Source organism: Carettochelys insculpta, chromosome 5 (assembly GCF_033958435.1).
Source record: "Carettochelys insculpta isolate YL-2023 chromosome 5, ASM3395843v1, whole genome shotgun sequence".
In the NCBI taxonomy this organism is placed as follows: domain Eukaryota; kingdom Metazoa; phylum Chordata; order Testudines; family Carettochelyidae; genus Carettochelys; species Carettochelys insculpta.
Genome location: NC_134141.1, coordinates 20,021,259 through 20,040,599, shown reverse-complemented (window position 1 = coordinate 20,040,599; position 19,341 = coordinate 20,021,259). Strand labels below are relative to the sequence as shown.

The 19,341-nt window shown below is 39.5% G+C and overlaps 1 protein-coding gene across 6 annotated transcripts in view; it reads left to right on the top strand.

Annotated features, from left to right (window-relative positions):
• The window catches only part of LOC142013400 (transducin-like enhancer protein 4), a 136,700-nt gene extending 118,272 nt beyond the window's left edge, over window positions 1–18,428 (top strand). For 4 of the 6 annotated variants that reach the window (XM_074994723.1, XM_074994722.1, XM_074994721.1 and 1 more), the window contains 13 exons: window positions 3,214–3,333; window positions 3,935–3,988; window positions 4,526–4,678; window positions 6,284–6,416; window positions 6,540–6,733; window positions 7,148–7,224; window positions 10,691–10,940; window positions 11,950–12,197; window positions 13,407–13,554; window positions 14,128–14,278; window positions 14,608–14,684; window positions 16,414–16,867; window positions 17,334–18,428. In XM_074994723.1, coding sequence (XP_074850824.1) covers window positions 3,214–3,333; window positions 3,935–3,988; window positions 4,526–4,678; window positions 6,284–6,416; window positions 6,540–6,733; window positions 7,148–7,224; window positions 10,691–10,940; window positions 11,950–12,197; window positions 13,407–13,554; window positions 14,128–14,278; window positions 14,608–14,684; window positions 16,414–16,521 — 1,713 coding nt within the window. In that variant the 3' untranslated portion in view covers window positions 16,522–16,867; window positions 17,334–18,428. Of the gene's footprint in view, window positions 1–3,213; window positions 3,334–3,934; window positions 3,989–4,525; window positions 4,679–6,283; window positions 6,417–6,539; window positions 6,734–7,147; window positions 7,225–10,690; window positions 10,941–11,949; window positions 12,198–13,406; window positions 13,555–14,127; window positions 14,279–14,607; window positions 14,685–15,078; window positions 16,394–16,413; window positions 16,868–17,333 lie in introns of those variants that run through there. The other 2 variants (XM_074994725.1, XM_074994724.1) reach the window with 2 other exon arrangements.
• Window positions 18,429–19,341: the final 913 nt, after the last annotated feature.

Genomic DNA, 19,341 nt, shown 5'->3' with positions numbered 1-19,341 from the left:
TGGGAGAAAGTGTCAAATTTCAGAATTCTGCATGCAACAGAAATTATGAAAAATGTAAAGTAAGAACTCTCATAGCATTTTGTTTTGACATTTTCAAACAAAATGAAACATTTTGACATTCCTAAAATCAAAATGTTTTATTTTGGTTTGTTGACATGTACCAAAATACATCATTTTCAGGCCGTTCAAAATTAAATTGACATTTTTGCCATAGCAGTACATTGGCTTATGGGAGATTTGTTCAGGAACCTGATGCCCCATTTTCACTTGTGACGTTGGCTCCTTAGTTGGATTACATATATTTCATGATGAACCCAGTAATGACTCCTGTGATGTACCACGGAGAGGTTGGTCAGAGATAGCCACATTGTGTTATGGGAAATAGTGTTGTGGAGCCTCTGTGGGAGGGAGATAACAAGGGCCCATACTACAACTCCCGTAAGGCCAAGGGGCTGATTGAAGGAATGCAATTTAATGTTTAATTTCACACCACTTTCACATTTTGGGTTAATTCGATAACTTATTTTCAGATTTGGGTCATACCAATCTAAAATTATATATTTCATAAGAGATTTTCCCATGGAAAATTTCAAATTTTCACCATCAGAAAACTATTCTAACAGAAAATTTATGACCAATATGGGGAATTTTGGTCAAGCATATCAAGAAGATTTAAAGGCTTTTGACAGATTGTATCAGGCCTTTTGGTTAAACATTCTCCACTATTGCTATGACTCGTGCATTTCCCTAATTGCTATTCCCTTGTAAGTGTTCATGTACAGACAACTTCAGGAAACATAGCACAAGTGCTCTTAAGATGGTCAATATATTGATAATTATAATCCAAGTGATTTCCAGGTTCCTGAGTTTATGTCCATGTTCCAACCCTTACAATCACTAGTAGCGTTGAATCAGTGTCAACGCTGGTTGGATTTATTAGCAAAATAAGCTTAAGGTAAACCTCAGTATTCAGGTATGGGGAAGATGTTCGCTTTTTTGAGTACATTGCACATCATCCATGGGTACCTTCAGTAATTAGATATTCTTTGATCTTCACCAAAAGTCAAAGGTTTAATACATAAAATGAAGAAAAGAAATCAGCAATAAAGATTTTTTTTAAATATCAATTTTAATTTCTGAACTAGAACTCCATTTTTGTGTCAACATTAAAGTAAGTTTGTGAGAAGGACACTTAAAAATCAGTATGTTCCTTGGGACATGAGGCAAAACTAAACAAAAACTTGGTAAAGTGCCAAGGGGAAAAAGTCCTGAAAGAATAGGCCAAACATTGTGTGCTTGAGGGTGGGGTAAGTAAAATAGGTGAACAAATGGTCATCAGGTGCTGGCTCAATGAAAACATTTTATTTTCCTCATAATTCCCATCAGTTCTGATTCCACAAAACTCTTGGGAGTTAGTAAACCATGTGCTAAAGTGCTTTTGAGCATCAAAGCTAGAGTGCTGAGCACCTGGCAAGATCAAGCCCACAGGAAATGAATCAATCTGGCTGCATCATTTGCATTTTTGTTCATATATCAAGGTATAGATTGTCTGAATTCTGGCAATCCTCTGAATTAATGTTTCTTTCCTGCTTGTAGTAGCAGGATAGAGTCATAGGATGTTAATGCATCAATAGAAAGTTAATGATTTTCCTACCCCAACCTACCTCCCTTTCCCTTAAATGCAGAATGTCTGGCTTTAATAGGTGGCTATCACAGTAACGGGTCTGGCTGACCCCTTATGTCCTCTTTTTGGTTGCTGAGTGCACCCACTCAACAGTTGTACTTTATACCTTTATGTATCTGAGGAGAAACATGAAATTCTCCCCCCAGCCCTTGACCACACCCAGGACTACAGTACGCCCATAGAACCAACTGAATTTGGGCACCTACAGTTGTCTCTGTGACCAGTGATACATAGTGGTGGGGGGAGAGAGCATTGGAACGAGCTAAGGGAGGTCTCAAGGTTATTACATGGGGGCGGGGTTGTAAGTGGTCATCCTTCACCCCAACCTCACTTGTCCTCCGGCATTTATAAAGGGTGTTAAAAGGTGTTTTTAATTTATAAGGGCAAGTCACATTCTCAGAGGCTTGCTATGTGAAAGGGGCCACCACTGCTATATCGAGACAAAACTGCCTTTTGGAAATAAAAGTACTGTTTGTTTTTTTTTTAACAGTAGTAGCAAAGCATTAGAGAGAGAAGATTTTAAAACAGTCTGCACATTTTGTCTGCTCATCTTTAGAGAGAAGAAAAGTAGGTGAGGTAATAGGTGGATCCCTTAAAAATATTACCTCATCTGTTTTGCCCATCTGATATCCTGGGACAGCACAAGTACAACAAAATTGCAAATATCTTTCCTAGACACTAAGCATTCCCTGGTGGTAATTTAGGCAGGCTTGCCTACTTCAGATACCTCCTGCCTTGATCTCAGCTTGGATTTCCCAAACATCTACCTGTTTTCTTTTGAGAGAGAGAGTTCCTTTTAAACCTTGCAATAGTTGCTTTGTTTTGTGTTTCTGAGCTTTGACCGCCGACATGGGGGATCAAAGGGAATAATTACCCCCAAGTGATTTGAAAGGGCCTGGGACTCCAGCCACCATTGCTACTGCAGCAGCTAGAGTCCCATGCCCTTTCAATTGCCTCTGGAGTGCTGCCGCAGTGTGTTCCAGGCAGCTGCACGGGCTGCCTGGGGTCAGGGAATAAATGATACAATGAGTTGCAAGTGACACAAAGGATTGGCTGTCCCAAGTCCAGCCCATTCCCCCTGAGGCCCTGCCATTCCAGGAGTATGGGGCTGTCCCTCCACCCCACATAGCCCAGGGGTCCTTTGTTGGTTAGTTGGAGCTTATAAATAAAATCATCAGCATAATCCAATATAGCTCTGGTATTGTTTGTTAACTCTCAAGTATTTGCTGAGGGGTGGCTTACCTTGTTTATCATAGTAGCCCTCTCTATACTTGTAAAGTAAACCTCCCTACAACTCTGTGTCATTTTGGACCTCAACTCTCTGGTGCTCCAGTAACTTATCTTATATTACGAAGTGTCTACCAATCATTTCATTCAGAGTTTCAACAGAAATCTTTATTAGTTAGCTACGATTGATTACAGCCCTAACTGTTATCCATGAGAAGACCTCAAAACCACTTGCAGGTTGTTTTTGTTTGAATGTAATCAGAAATGAGATTGTGGTCACATTTCTCCTTCTCCCCTCCCAGAGCTCTTCTGTGTCTCCATCAGCTAGTTTCAGAACAGCAGAGAAGCATAGGAACTCAACAGATTACTCTTCAGACAGCAAAAAACAGAAAACAGAAGAGAAAGAATTAGCAACTCGTTATGTGAGTAAAACATTTACATGGCGTATTGCCAACCTCAGCGTTTTTTGCAATTGAGTCAAATACATTGTTTAATTAAAAAAAATGTGGGTCAAATAGTAACGCTATCTGGCCTAGCAATATCTGGCCCTGTAAAAAATATAGAACATCTGAAAGGCAATACAGCCTCTTGACTGAGGATCAGAAGTCCTGGGGTTTTTCTGGTTGTCATCTGTGTGGCTTTAGGTAAGTCACTTCACCTCTCTGTGCCTCCTTTCTCCATCTGTAAAATGGGGTTAGTGAAATGTTAAAGCACTTTTTCTACATAATGTAAGAACCCGGTAGAAGTCAGGCACTTTTTCGAAGTAGCCAGCAGAGAGTCTACACACATTTTCCCCTAATTTGAAGTTAACTTAGGAGCCCAACTTCGAAGTCCTTACTCCATTCCCGGGAATGGAGTAGTGCTCTACTTTGAAGTTTAACTTCAAAGTAGGGTGTGTGTAGACACTCAACTTTGAAGTTGCTTACTTCCAAGTTGTACTTCAAAGTAAGCAACTTCAAAGTTATTTTTGTATATTAGACACAACCAGACCTGTGGAATTTGATTTTTGACTTGTCATTGCAGGACAGTGATGGTGAAAAGAGTGATGATAACTTGGTGGTTGACGTTTCCAATGAGGTACATATTAACATTGTTTCCTGTGACTTAAAGTAATTGAGAATGCCTCTCAAGTTTCAGTGTAGGTTGGGCATATTCTTTCACGAAGGGGCTTGTAATTTCTAAAGAAATTCAGCCTCATCTTTTTAGCTTTTCAGCTCTAAAATTATTATTTCTAGAAGCAGCTCTTCTTCAGAAGAGCTTCTCTGTGCCGTTTTATCAAGTTTGAAACAAATAACACATCTTAGAGCAGGTAGGTCACCGATATTTATGGTGTCTGTTCTGTTCCTGCTCTGCCACTGAACAAGGCCATTAGCCTTGTATGTGCTTTAGTTTCCCCATCTGTATCACAAGGAATGTAATTCTTAACTAGTTTGATGTCCTAAGCATTATCATTATTTTTCTATGGTAGTTGGTTAAAAACCGGCAACGTTACTTACATTTTATTAAACATAGGGATTTTACATAATCAATTCTGAAGTCCAGCGATCTTCCCCCATAGTTTGAATTACTAGATGCGGGAGCTTGTTACAGCTAACCTATGCTATTCTTTTTTAGGATCCTTCTTCCCCTCGAGGGAGCCCAGCCCATTCCCCAAGAGAGAATGGCTTGGACAAAACTCGACTGCTTAAGAAAGATGCACCAATTAGCCCAGCCTCCATTGCCTCTTCTAGCAGTACTCCTTCCTCAAAATCCAAAGAACTTAGCCTTGTAAGTAGTTTGGAATACTCCTGACCCATGGTAATGCATGGACGCGCATGTCACTAGGACAGCTTCCCACTGGTTATAAAGCTCCCTTAATTTCTACTTGAAAGACATGCAGCAAAATGGTGGTTAAAAAACCCAGAGGCCTTTCTGGGATAATATGGCTTTATTAAACTATCAGTGTAAATAGATGATGGATGTTTCTGTGTTTGTGGTGGTATTCATGTGGGAGAGGAAATATGTCCTTCTGAGGATTTAAAAAAAAAAGAGTACACCTACATTTCTTGATACATGTTTTTGTGCTGTGGTTTTTTAGTAAACTCATCTTTCAGCTTGGGTGTGATTTGATGGTTAGCATTGTCTGAATGACCAGGCTATATACAACTATGATAATGTTCATTTTCTGTCTGTCATTTGCAAGAGTCTTTCTGAACTTGCATCAGAAATCACAATGCAAAAAAAGGTTGCTTGCAAGTGTTGGGGGTGGGTGGGGAGGGGAAAGGAGGGGGGCTTCTTTCCCTTCCTTTTGGTGACTGTAGTTTAGCACATTCCTCAGCTGCACCGTAACTCTTCTTGCAGTTCTTTACATCTCAGTACCCTTCCACTTCTCGCACCGTTATTTAAAGCAGTTCTGTAGTGCTCAGGAGAGGTGCTGGGAGGAGGGGCTGAAACATAGGAGTTGCTGTTCGTCCACTGAACAGGCGTACCACAACAGTGCCAGTGCAAGATTCCTTGCACTACCCCCATCATTGTATCTCAAGCCCATTTTGTAGGGGTCTCTACTGGGGGCAAGTCGACCTTTTCCAGTCTGCTAGTCTGTCTCATTTTTAGGCTTCACAGTGAAACTGCCAGCAAAGGTGCTAATTGTGATGTGGACACCTGTCCACCAAGAGCAGACTGAGACCATCACCAGCTTCCACATATTCTGCTAAATATCACTGTCAGATGGTAACAATTTTCAATCCTTGATCTTCTCCTGAATCCCATCAGTGACCCAAAGGAAAAAAGCTGTGAATCATAGTGTTAATTCCTACAGTCACTCTTCCTTTTTTTTTAATGTCACTCTTCATGCTGCTTGTCATTGCCAGTGATGAGTATTAAAAACAAAGTGACAGCTAAGTTTTACTAATCAACCACATTGGCTGCGTCTACACTAGCAAGTTCTTTTGAAAGATCCCATGGAGCATCTATGCACAAAAAGCATCCTTCAAAAGTAAATTGAAAGAATGCAGCATTTCTTTCGACATCACTCTTTCTTTCCCATTTCAGGAAGCGTGCCCCCTTTTGAAAGAAAACATGCAGATGCTCACCAGGGCCCGCCTTTCGAAAGAACGGTCTTCATTTTCAGTCCGTGGCCCATTTTTTCGAAAGAGCGGTGGCTGTGTGGAGGCTCTCTTTCCAAAGAGCAAATTGCTCTTCTGATCTGCTTTTTCGTGTGTGTGAACGCACTCTTTCGGAAAGTTCTTTGGGAAGAGATCTTCCGGGAGAGCTTCTTTCGAAAGATCTCTGTAGCATAGACGTAGCCACTCTGATCGTCATCTACAGTATCTGATACCTGCTAAGAAGCCAGAAAGTAAAATAACTACTTTTCATTGCTGCTCTTGATACTAGAATGAGAAATCTACCACTCCTGTGTCTAAATCAAATACCCCAACTCCACGGACTGACGCTCCAACTCCAGGCAGCAATTCTACTCCTGGATTGAGACCTGTGCCTGGCAAGCCACCAGGAGTTGACCCATTAGGTTAGTAAAAAACTGGCCACTGGAAAAGTGCCAGGCTTTTCAGCCCCTTCACAAAACTTCATCCCCTGTCTGTCCTCTGTTGGTCATTCTTGCCCTTAAATTGAGCATTCTTTCCCCCAACAGCTTCTGGCCTCAGGACTCCGATGGCAGTACCATGTCCCTATCCTGCTCCATTTGGAATCGTGCCACATGCGGGAATGAATGGGGAGCTGACCAGTCCAGGTGCTGCATATGCTGGTCTACATAATATTTCCCCTCAGATGAGTGCAGCAGCTGCAGCAGCAGCAGCTGCAGCAGCTTACGGGAGGTCTCCAGTGGTAAGTGTTTGCCCCAGGAAGTGCTAACATGTTCAGAGTCTGGAGGTAGGGGTGTGGGTGGAGTCCCTGTTCAGTTAAAAGTGTGCAGGGTTTGAATCTAGTTCAGCCCATTTCTAATTCGGGCAGTGCTTTTTTTTGTTCTGAAAAAGGAAATTGTGCTCAACTGGCTCGGATCCCCGTGGCTGGGGCTGCTGGCAGGGCTCCATCCCCCACCTGGTTCCCAGCCGTGGGGCTGCTGGTGTCCCCTTGCCACCTGGCTGGGAATCCCACAGCTGGAGCTACTGAGGCACTGGTACTTCGTACCAGCACAAAAGAGCACTGAATTTGGGGGGTATGTTGTGGAGGAGGTAAATGGAACTCATGTTTGCTAAATTCCCACTTAATACATGTTTTTGTGCTTGGGGAAAACTGCAGGTCGGTTTTGATCCACATCATCACATGCGAGTCCCAGGCATCCCTCCCAATCTGACAGGCATCCCAGGAGGAAAACCGTGAGTTTTAAACACTAACTTACAAAGTTAATCATTTATTGAAGTGCTGTTCCCTTGCTAGTTAGATTTCCCATGGGCTACTGAATGCTGTTGCAAGAACAAAAGTAAGTTTAGGGCTGAGTGGATAGGAAGGGTGCTGTAACCCTTGTTTCCACTTTAAAAAAACTTATTGGGAGATTTCTTTTAAAATCCAGCCAAGAGGTATCAGATGGTATAATGTATAGAGTCTGTGGTGGAGAGAAGGGGCCCCTCTTCTAGATGGGAAGGAGGGATGTGTATAGAAATACGAACTGTAAAGGGATCTCTGGTATACATGGCTGCTGTATTGTGCCTCTCTGTGTAAAAAATAATTCCACTGGGCATGAAAGCCTTGCAATCGCTTGCGAACTTATTGGATGCCATAAACAGCAGTGTGCAGAGAAAGGAACACAGAAATGTGTTGATTGAAAGTACTGAAAAGAATTATGGTATCATCATGTTCGAAGCCATCCTTCATGGAACTCCCTGGAAAAGGTGACCTATTCTAACAGGCTTTGCTTGCTATGTGCCTGGAAAAAGAATTACACAGACCTGAAGAACACCCCCCACGCCCACCCACCCATATTGCTCTTGAATTAGAGGGTGGGGGAAAATAGTGATGGCAATCATATTGATCTGGATTGAAGGGCCTCATGTTCCACTTCCTTTGTGACCCTTAAAAGTAAAATCAGTCACCTAATAATGGAGAGGTTGAAGTACATTTGTGTACATGTGACATGTTTTTAAATATGTAAAAGTTGTACGCACTATGATTGCATCCTTGTCCCTCAGTGCTGCTTCTCATCTTAGGTTGTCTTTTGCCAGCTGCTTTGTGTTGGAGTACACCTGCGCTTGAATAGAGCCAGGGTGACTTAATTAGGTGTCTGAGCAGGCTCAGGAATTGATACAAAGCAGTTGGTAGGATCAGAGCCTTACACTGTGAGATCTGGGATGCAGGAACCTTGTGATAGCCACATCTGTGGCTGTCTTGGATCATTTTTGCAGATACCAAATTGGTATCCCCATAGGCATTTGTATCCACTCAGGTTTCTATCTGTGTGTGTGGAGAGCACCAAGCACGTTGAACTCACTCCTGTAATCTAAAAACTTAAAAGGTTTTGTTGCATCTCAAATATTAATTAATGCCTCAACATAATAGTGACTATTTACAGGCTCAGTAATAGCTAATTTATTGTTAGCTAGCTTTGAAGACTGCAAAGATGGAGATCTAAGGTTTATATATCGTCACTGAGAGTTCTCTGAAATAAAATATGCTCAATTGCTATCTTCTTAACTTGACTTCTGTTTTTGATTTTAAACTACTGCCTGATTTTCCTAGGGAGCATTATGACTAAAAGTTAGGATACACATTTAAAAGTATCTGTATAGATCTTTGTGAGTGGGTAGATTCGTAATGTATTTACAATGCTTTAAATGTTCAAAATTTTATGTTTGTGCTAAACATTGCAATGACTAGGACAGTGGTAGTAGGGGACTGGTAATAAATAATGCATGGGGAGAGGGAATGCATAATATGACATCAGGTCTTTTTCAAGATTAAATGTATGTGAATAATTATACATAGCACATACTATTTGCTGTCTGACTGAGATTCTTTGGTGGTGTAAGTCAGCATAGCTCCATTGACAATATTTTGAGCTACATCCTCCAAGCCACTTTGTGAACATGGACAAAAATGTACAGGTTGGGTGCTTAGCTCTTGGTATACTGTGCAGCAGCATATAGAGTGTTGGCGCTGTAAAAGTAATGAATAATAAGATCTCCTAGATAATGACTATAGAAACTGCTAGTGGAAACCAAATCTACTTAAAATAGGAAGTTTGTATCAACTGCAATGACCAAAAAATCTGCCTGAGTCTTTATTGTCTTAAAGCAGTGACAATTTGTCACTCAGGCCTGCCAGAAACAGAAAAGAGAGAAGCTAAGATGGGGAAATAGGAGAGTTCTGGGTATTTAAAAATAAGGAAGACTGGAGATTATGTAAATATGGTTGGACTTTTATAATGCTGAAAAGTTTCTGTACTATTAACAGGTTATGTATTTTAAATAAAATCTGTGGATTTTAAAGGCTACCTTTTTAAATTAACAAATTCAGAGCAACAATTGACAATACTCTCCTCAACAGTGATATTTCTGAATTAGCTAGTCTTTTGGAATTAAGAACTCTCTATAAAACTTACCTTCATGTTTACAGTGGAGTCATCTGCTAAACTTTGTTCCGTACCTATAGTCTGCTGCATCCAGTCCTAAAACATAATAACTTTAGAACCTACGTGTTCTCCCTAGAAAACATTTAGAGGTGAGCTTGTTAGTTTATTTATCAGTGATATAACTGGCAGTCACACAACATGTTCTTCCTGAGTGAAAGTCCTCATTCCAGCAAAAGGAATTGGGATTCATGCTTGTCCTATCAGTTCAACAACAACTATAACAAATTACATGCACTTTTTGCTGGTCTGCCATTTCTGCAATTGTGCCTAATAACCTTAACTCCTTGATGTCATTGATGTCAGCTCACCTATTGACTGAATGCTGTAAAACAGAGTATAAGCTTAAGATACGTGCACTGCACTGTTCGGGTCAGTGAGAGTGAGGCGATGAATGAACGCCCTCCATACTATCTCAAAGGTTCATGCTCGTAAATGAAAGCTTCTAAGGCTATGTATAGACTGTGGTTGCTATTTTGGGATACATTTTTCCCAAAATAGCAACCCTGTGGCGCTTCTCGAGTAGTGAGGGAGTAGTGGAGTAGTAGGGAGGAGTAGGTCCTTTTTCAAACTTTGGTGCAATTTGTACAGTACTGAGTTCGAAATTAGGTAACTCGAAATAATTTACTCAAGTTAGGGAGACAGGTCTAGATGTAGCCGAAGCCTAATAGTCACCTATCTGTCCCCTTGAACCCATTTATTCCTTAATATTGAAGAGATGGTCCCTACTATTTCTGTTTTCAGAGAGGCTCTGATGGGGCTTCCCTGCTTCTGCTATGCATGGATATCACATCACGTATCAAAACTCAAACCCAGTCATATGCAAGCTGAAGGTTGGAAACTAGTTTCACGTATCGGAAATCAGAAGCACGTGGCTGGAGTCATAAAGAAGCTATTTGGCATATGGCTGAGTGACTTGCCTTGTAGAAACCTGCATTTTCAAAACTGGATGCCTAAGGATGGGGACTAAATCTGTATTTAGACAGCTAATAACTTCAAATCTTCAGAAATTGTCACAGTTACTGTTACCATAAATGGAAGTTGAGGATGTTCAGTAGCTTTGAAAACCTGACCATTGCATTAGGTACCTAACTGTGGATTTAGATGATAAAATATAGGCAGCCATGTTTGAAAATATTAGCTTATATTTCACGTTCCTTTTTATAATAATGAGTTACCTCTCGCATTTATTTATCACTTTCCCATTCTCCTTTCCTCAGAGCTTATTCATTTCATGTGAGTGCAGATGGTCAGATGCAGCCTGTGCCTTTCCCTCCCGATGCCCTCATTGGCCCAGGAATCCCTCGCCATGCTCGTCAGATCAACACTCTGAATCATGGGGAAGTAGTGTGTGCAGTTACCATCAGCAACCCCACAAGACATGTGTACACTGGTGGAAAAGGATGTGTCAAAGTCTGGGATATTAGCCACCCTGGGAACAAGAGTCCCGTGTCTCAGCTGGACTGCCTGGTAAGTGAACATCTGTGAATGAAAGTGAAGCTTGATCACAGAGGGTATGGGTTGAGCAGATAGGTCAGGCAAGAGAGACATGATATGATAGCATTAAAATTTGGGTTATGATGATCAATTAATATCTTCATCATTGAGAACCAGCTCCTTAGCTGATAGGAGAGTTTTATTTGAGTTCTTTTTGTTATTACGTGTGTTGTTACCTTGTTCAGTTTCTGGTGTGTTTTGTGATAATGCGCATGCTTTTTCCCCCAGTTAAACCAGAATCTCTTAATTATACAGCCAAGATTAGAAACATTGCTGTAGATGCTGTGTGTAAAATTTGACATGTAGGGGTGTGGTTAATCCCTGTGTCCTTTCATGTGTTAAAAAGTTGCATGTATTTGATCCACACACGAGCATGTATGTGTGTATTCTGACAGTTGAAAAATCTCTCAAATTTATTATTGGGAACAGCAAATTATTTGCATGTGCTATCAAGAGGCACCACTGTAAGCTGTTTTTCTCTTGTCATTTTCTGTTCTTGAGGAGATGCTTCCTTCTGATGTAATTGCTGCCACGTCAGAACTGTGGAGAACATGTGACTTTAATATCTCCTTGGTGGTGGCAGCAGCAGAGCTCACTAAAATGAGAAGGGGAGATGTTAGAAGGTGGTATTCCCTGGCATGAAGGAGTTAATGTATTGAAATGAGCAGAGTATAAAAATGAAACTTTCTATAGAAGCTGTCGAAAGCAGGAACATTGAAGTGTTTGGAGTTGGGTGCAGATCTTTGCATTTTGATGCTAATTAAGATTAAATAGCACTCTCTACTGAATTTTGTAGATCAAGTTTAAGTACTTCCCTGATGTCGTGTAATTTTCTGGCATTAATACACTTTATCATTGTCATAAGTATAAATGGTTCATTAAAACCAGGAGGGAATACAATACTTTTATGGGTTTCTGCTCTCACGTTAATGCTGTTTTCCTTTCCTCATGAGTAATCTCGTGATGGCTTCTGTCTCCACAGAACAGAGATAACTACATCCGTTCCTGCAGATTGCTCCCAGACGGCCGCACCCTGATTGTCGGTGGGGAAGCCAGCACATTATCCATTTGGGACCTGGCAGCTCCTACTCCTCGTATAAAGGCAGAGCTGACATCTTCTGCTCCAGCCTGCTACGCTCTGGCTATCAGTCCTGATTCCAAGGTCTGCTTCTCCTGCTGTAGTGATGGGAACATTGCGGTGTGGGATCTGCACAACCAGACGTTGGTCAGGTAGGTCAACAGAACTGGATTGTCACATTGTGAAGAATCAATTAAGAGTGGCTTGTATTTTCTCCCTTTAATTTTTTTAATGTGCTCTTATCTTAAATGTCAGCATAATGTTTTCAGTATTTTGTTGTTAAGGAGCCAGAATAGGAAAAGCTTGATAAAATCACATCCTTTTTATAGGTTCAGAGGGTTTTATAATGGCATCTGAGTGTAGGTTAGAGTAAAATCAGCTGGTATTGGCATTTCTAAGATTCTCCTAGGTTCCTTTAAATCATGCAGTAGTTTGATCACATATAAGACGTTTCACACAACCACGCCTCTTTGATCTGTGCTTAATGTTTGTATTCTAAGTAAAGATTGGCCTGAATCATTGCATTCACATCTGGTTATGAACAGTACAAAGTTTGGAGGTCTTCAGATTTACTTTGGTTAAATTTCTCAGACCCAGGCTGTGTCTAGATTGCCGAGAACGGGTGGCAAAAGACATGCAAATTGTGCAACACTCTAGCATCTTTTGTCAACAGCTCTGTTGGGAGATGCTTCGACATTTGGCCTGTCCGCATGAAGCCAAATGTCAGATAAACTTCCTCTGTTGAGACGTTCCTTCTTCCTCATGGAACAAAGTGTGCAAGAATGTTACCAGAATGCTCCCAACTGGCAGATCTTCTGAGAGATCTGCAGTCTGGATGCATGTTCTGTAGGTAAAACTTTGTGTCGATAGAAGTTTTGGCAACAGAAACCTGCAGTCTTGACATAGCTCCAGAGTAAAGCATTTTAAGTGTGAACGAGTGATACAGATCTGCATTGTAATAATGCATGTAAAAGATGGGCTTTTATCAGTTGATTGGGGATCCCGTGAGAAGTTCTGTATTAAAGCCTGTGTAAGTAAGGCTTTTTTAAGAGCCGGTACCTTTAGAATGATATGCTGAGTTCTCCAAGCCAGATGTGACATTCCCAGTACTGGATCTGGATCTGATCCCCAATATCAGAGTCTTAAAACACACTTCAAAAAGTGTTATGTTGAGTAGGCTAATTATTCAATACACAGCAAGTTTGGTTATCTCCAAATTCAGTTTTACTAAAATATTCTGCAGCTACTTCTCAAGAGCTAGAATTATTAAATGAAATAAACTAGCAGAAAAATGAACATGGATCAAAGCCAAATCTTTCTACCATGAGTGTGAGCAAGTTTTAATTTCTGACAATTTTCAGACAATTCCAGGGCCACACAGATGGAGCCAGCTGTATTGACATTTCCAATGATGGCACCAAGCTCTGGACAGGAGGTTTGGACAATACAGTCAGATCCTGGGACCTCAGAGAAGGAAGACAGCTACAACAGCATGATTTCACCTCGCAGGTTCACTCTCAGACACTTTGACATGTTAGAGAAATCCATAGTGGTTTTATAAAATAAGCAATTTTTTTTTTTTTTTAAAGAAAGCAGACTTGAAGAAGAACTCCTAGAATTTTTTCACTAAGTCTCTCGTACTGTTTTTAATGGGGCAGCTAAACATGTTTTCTAGATTATGGCTCTGCTTCACAGAGCAGCATTTTTCCCATAAGAACTATATAGAGCCTCAAATATAAAGTGAATCATCCGATTAAAGCATTTTTATCTAACCAGTTTTCAGTTCTGTTGATCTTTGTTCAAAAGCTATTCTACAAAAAATATTTCTAGTGCTGTTGGATGAGCTACGTTAGTAACTTGTATAGTTTTGTTTCAGTGCTTTACTATTACAGTTCAAAACGAGTTGTTTTACATAAACTAATTTATCTTGATTACCAAAGTAATTGATTAGCATGTTTTAAAATCTGTGTAGCAGCCCAAAATGTGTTTCACTTCTTTGAGCAGGGATAACAATGTAGCAGGAATTAGCTCCATTTCAAGCTCCTCCCCTACTGACTGAAGCATGTGCTGTGTTAATTCCAGATCTTCTCACTGGGTTATTGTCCAACTGGCGAATGGCTAGCAGTAGGAATGGAGAACAGTAATGTTGAGGTGTTGCATGTTACTAAACCAGACAAGTATCAATTGCATCTTCACGAGAGCTGTGTGTTGTCACTCAAGTTTGCTCACTGTGGTAAGCTGCAGCATCTATGCCAGTATTTTTTTCTCCTAACAAATCTCATTTAAATAAAAACAAGGAAGTATAAGAGCAGGTGTACAATGAGATATTAAAATTAAAGTTTATTCTGAATGATTTCTTTTTAATGCAAACTGTTCACAGAGAAATACCTTAAACTAGCCAGATATAAGTGTGACTGTTTTTTTTTTTATTTTTTATTTTTTTCATTAATAGTGAATGGATCACGATGCTGTGTAATCGTGGGTGGAGGGGCACAAGGGGAATTGCATGGAGTCACTGAAAATGTCACATAATTATAACATTTTAAAAAAATGTGATTTCAGGCAAATGGTTTGTAAGCACTGGAAAAGATAATCTTCTTAATGCCTGGAGAACACCTTATGGAGCCAGTATATTCCAGGTAATAATCTCCTAATGTCATTACATCCCCTAATAGAGGTGCTCTTTTCAAGTTTCCATCGTTATCTTAAGGAGTTTTTAAAATGAGTGTTCTTGGCTAATTGAGTGAATTTCAGGACTTTGTTATAATGAGTTATGCAAACTTTTGTTCTCAATAATAATATTATAATCATTTTAACATTTCAGTAAAGTGGAAACTTATCTTGAAGTTGGGCTTTAATTCCTTTTTGAACTCTCGTTAAGTTTCTGATTCTTATTTCCTCTCCTTTATATTTTGGTCTGTGGGGTGTGGGATATAGTGTGGGTGCCACCTGGTTAATTTAGCTTTAATTGAATAACTAAAATCCCGCTGAAAATGAGGAAAACCCGACCCAACATTTGTATATCTTTTTCAGCTCACATACAAGAGGAATACAGTCTCATGAATACTTTCCCCTGAACTTACATCTGTGACATGCCTTTTAAAATGTTTTTCTTTTTTTTTTTTTTTTTTTCCCCCATGAACTAGTAGTTTAACAGGTGTGGTGTGGAGAAGCACAATTAAGACATCATTATCTGTGTTTTAAAAGCCACAAAATTAAACAGGAAAACTCTTGAATTTCAGACCTGACTTTATGTAAGATTCTTGTAGAATGTAATTGGAAATGCTAACCTTTCTAGAAGATTTTGTTTTCTTTTCTGTAAATGTCCTATAAGTATTAACTGTGCCCTTTTCTAATGTAACTTAATGATGACACCTTCAGAAAAGCAAAGCTGCTCAGGCTCCTTATAGTCTGGCTAATCTACCAAAAACCAACAGAAGATTAGGAAGATCTTTCCCACTCTAATCCCATCTCTAATCACCCCTTTCAGTTTTGAACATCAGTGAGGATGTAGTGACAGCCATCCTTCAAAAACTTCTACTAAAATCATGAATGCTTCGTTGTTGAGCTCCAGATTTTAAATACAAAAATATTGGTTATACTGTGGCTGTGCGGATATAGATATAAATTAATTCTCATTTTATGTTGTACCCATTGTACCGTCTCTTTCTCTATTGTATTCTGTTCCACTAAAGTTCACCTACTGTGTCAGTCACTCTGGTGTCTATTTATGTTTATCATTCCTGAGATGATAAGCTTTGTAGTGCAGGAATGAGCCTTCTGTTTCGAAAGTGTCAAGAGGGCACTAAAATAGTAACGTTTTTTGTTCTCCGTTATATGCTGTAGATTTTTAGAGTAATTTCTCTAGAAGCCTGTTGATTTTATCCTAATTAAACTCTATAGGACTACCCCTTGACGGGAATGCATTTTTAAGGCAGCTTTTGGCTTGTTTTTAAGCAGGCAAAAACTAATTCGGTTATATAAATGTTTAATAAACACTCACTGTTTGTAAAGTGTGTGCATGTGGGGCAGAGGATTGGAAGGATTAGTTTGTTTTATAAGTTACTGTCACTTCTGTAATACTGAATAAAACATTCCCTTTCCTTTTATGTTGCTCTGTTTCTTAAATACTTCAGGTGAGGGAAGTTTGGGGAATTGTTTTTGCAATTGCGTCCACCAGCCCTTCAGCTGTGCTTTGAATCAATACGTTTTTGGTGTTTTGATGAGGATTCCTGTGTGCTCCCCCTTAATAAGCTCTCTACTGATTTAATCTTCTAGCTTGGTGCCATTTGTGTTCACCTGATTCTTATTAAGACAGAAAAATCGTTCATTTCTTTATTCTTATGTGTTTTCTTTTGTTTTTCTTAGTCCAAAGAGTCCTCGTCTGTGCTTAGCTGTGATATCTCTGTGGATGATAAATACATAGTCACTGGCTCTGGGGACAAGAAAGCTACAGTCTATGAAGTTATTTATTAGCGACAAAGCTGAAAACAAACAGGACTCCTCTTCGTAGCACTTTGCTGTATATTCCTTTTTTTTTCCTTTCTCAAACTGAGGACTTACAATGTTCATCACAGTTGTGGAGTTGATTTCCCTCCCACCCTTCCCTATTCTAACTTGCTGTTAAATTTGTGAATGCTCATTAAGAACTCGTGATACCAAACTTCAGCTATCTACTTGGAAGAAAAGGGGATAAGACACTTAACACTGAACTGATTCTCTAGTTATGTATTATAGTTGTAATGTATTTATTTTGTTTAAAGAAGGCTTTCTAACAATGACCTGACTAAATAAAGCTGTCTGCCCCGCCTTGGTTTGAAAGGTGCGTTGTATACTTTGCGTCTTTTGCTGGTGGGTGGAAAGGTGGAGGGGAGAGACGTCAAAAGTGACAAGTGCACTGAATAGAACGATAGCTTATTTTAAATTTTTGACTACTTATATTGCACTTTGTTTAGACTTCCAAAGTGCTACTTGAATATGTATAATTATCAGGGCAGGGAGTTGTTGTAATTTAACTATTTTAGACTGGCTTAGAAATACAGAAGAATCATTACAAACTCTAACCAGTTACATATACGCCTGTGATTATTGGCTCGTTTAGTTCACATCTGAAATTAAAAAAAAAATTGTAAGGAAAAAATGTACTAAAAGATTCCTTTTAATGTATATAATGGTCTTCTGTCAAGTAGTATTTTGAAAATAGATTTGTTTTCAGTGCTTCTGGGAATGGTAAGGTCCTCTGTGTTGATCCTGCCTTTTTAATATAACATCTCTTTGTTGTACTGCAGAGAGAAGTACAGTAACTTGCCTCAAAGAGCCACGTTTATCTCATGTGGATGTTTTTGCCACACTTCTTCGAGAAGGAAGATATGTGTCTTTCAGCAATTTTGCAGTTACAAGAGATTACAGAAAATATTTGCTATTTTCAATGGAAACTGCACTGGAATAAGAATGGATTCCTACCAATGTATAGACTACAAAAGCAAGGACCTCAGAGGTAGGGATTTACAAGAGCACTCATTCTGAAGTTCAGAAATGAATGGATTTTCACTTGGGAGAAGGACTTGCTTTATTTGTCTCCAGTTCTATCCATGTCTTAGTTGGATGTCCCTGAGATGGACAGGCTGTGCCATTGTTCCAGAGACATTGTGATATCTTTTTATGTTGTTGTTGCTGTTAACCTATGATCTGTGACTTTTTTTTTTTTGAATGCTTTAAAAAAATCTTAAGTCTGTGGATCTGCTGATGTACAGTGCCTTTGCTGCTATGGATCAAAATCAAAAGAACGGTGTAGATAAATCTTATTGTATAAGTAGAAAATTACTTAATTTCATACTAGAAATGGATTGATGCTGCAAGTTTGAAATGGACTGTTCATTGAAGTTCCAAATGTGGTAGCAAAAAAAATAGTGTCTTAAGTGCTTAGTGTTTGATGTCATTAACAGTTTCGTAATACTCTACAGTGTAGAAAGATTTTGATACTAAACTGTGTCATTGTATATAGTTCTAATGCATTGTATTGGCCACCAGTACTTCTATAATGGTAGATTATTGTTTGTGCATTCAAACTTTTAAGCATTAAACATAAGTAACTTCTATGATGTTTATTTCTTTAATATTTTTCCCCTTGTGAATTTGCACTCCTCAATATTGTTGACAGATTTCAGTTCAGTCAAAGGAGAGTAGACAGCTGAAGAAAATATTCTAAATTGCACAACATACCCTTATAGACTATTTGAAAAAGAACAAGGTGCTTTAAAAGTTACTTCCCATCACTTGTGTGGTTTGCCAGGAAACTGTAACTGAACATTTCTATAGTTATAATGTTGCAATGAGTCTGAGGCATTTTAAAGATTGCTAAGGGCTTGACCATATCACTCAGTATAGTACCTCCTCTTTTGCATTTTCTAATCCACTGTGGAGCGTAGGTTCCTCCATACCTCGATGAGAGGTAAGTTTAGAATGGTTTGTATTCCATGGCTTCCTAAAGCATGCAGAGCTGAATGGGAGGTGAGAAGAAATGGTGGACTGGAGTATACTACCTACGCCAGCTCCATCACAGAAAATTGATTCAAAACCCATTGACTTCACTTGGTTTTGGATCAAACCCTAAGAACATGAGCAGTCTTTCTGTTGATTAGATGAAAGTCATTCACTGATTTCTGAGCCTTGAGCTAGGGAGGGAAACATAATCCACCAGGCACAAGCATGTAAGATACTGATATGGAAGCCACTGATTAGGAACCACTCCTTTTATTAGTATTTAAAACAACAACAACAACAGCAACAAAAAAACACTTCACTCATCTAAGTGAGTTATTAGGACTGTGAGTGACTTTGTAATATTTATTGGTGCGGAGGAATGGAGAGTGAGATACTAACTGCTTTGAGTGATGGTCCCTATTGTATTCCACTGAGGGTTTGTGCATGCGCACCATCTGTTTAAAGCCTGAGAATTTGAAACTAGTTGTGTCCATTGGTTTGCATGTGTGCCCCTGCCTTGCCTCATGGCTTCTTCTGATGTGATAAGGGCAGAGAGGACTAAATGAATCTCCAATTCCTTCTCATCACTGTAATCTTAATCAGAGCTACTAAGTGACCTCTCATGTATGACACACCCTTAAAAGTTTAGAGTTTAGATAGCTATTTTGTATGTTAGTGGTTTTTACTGCTTTGATGTGGTTTTTAGTAGAACTGCATCTTTGAAGGAATCTGTTTACCATTTATCCTCTGACCTCCACCCTAGTGCTCATGTACTGGTACTGGGTTATCCTAAAGATGCCAGGATTTAAAATC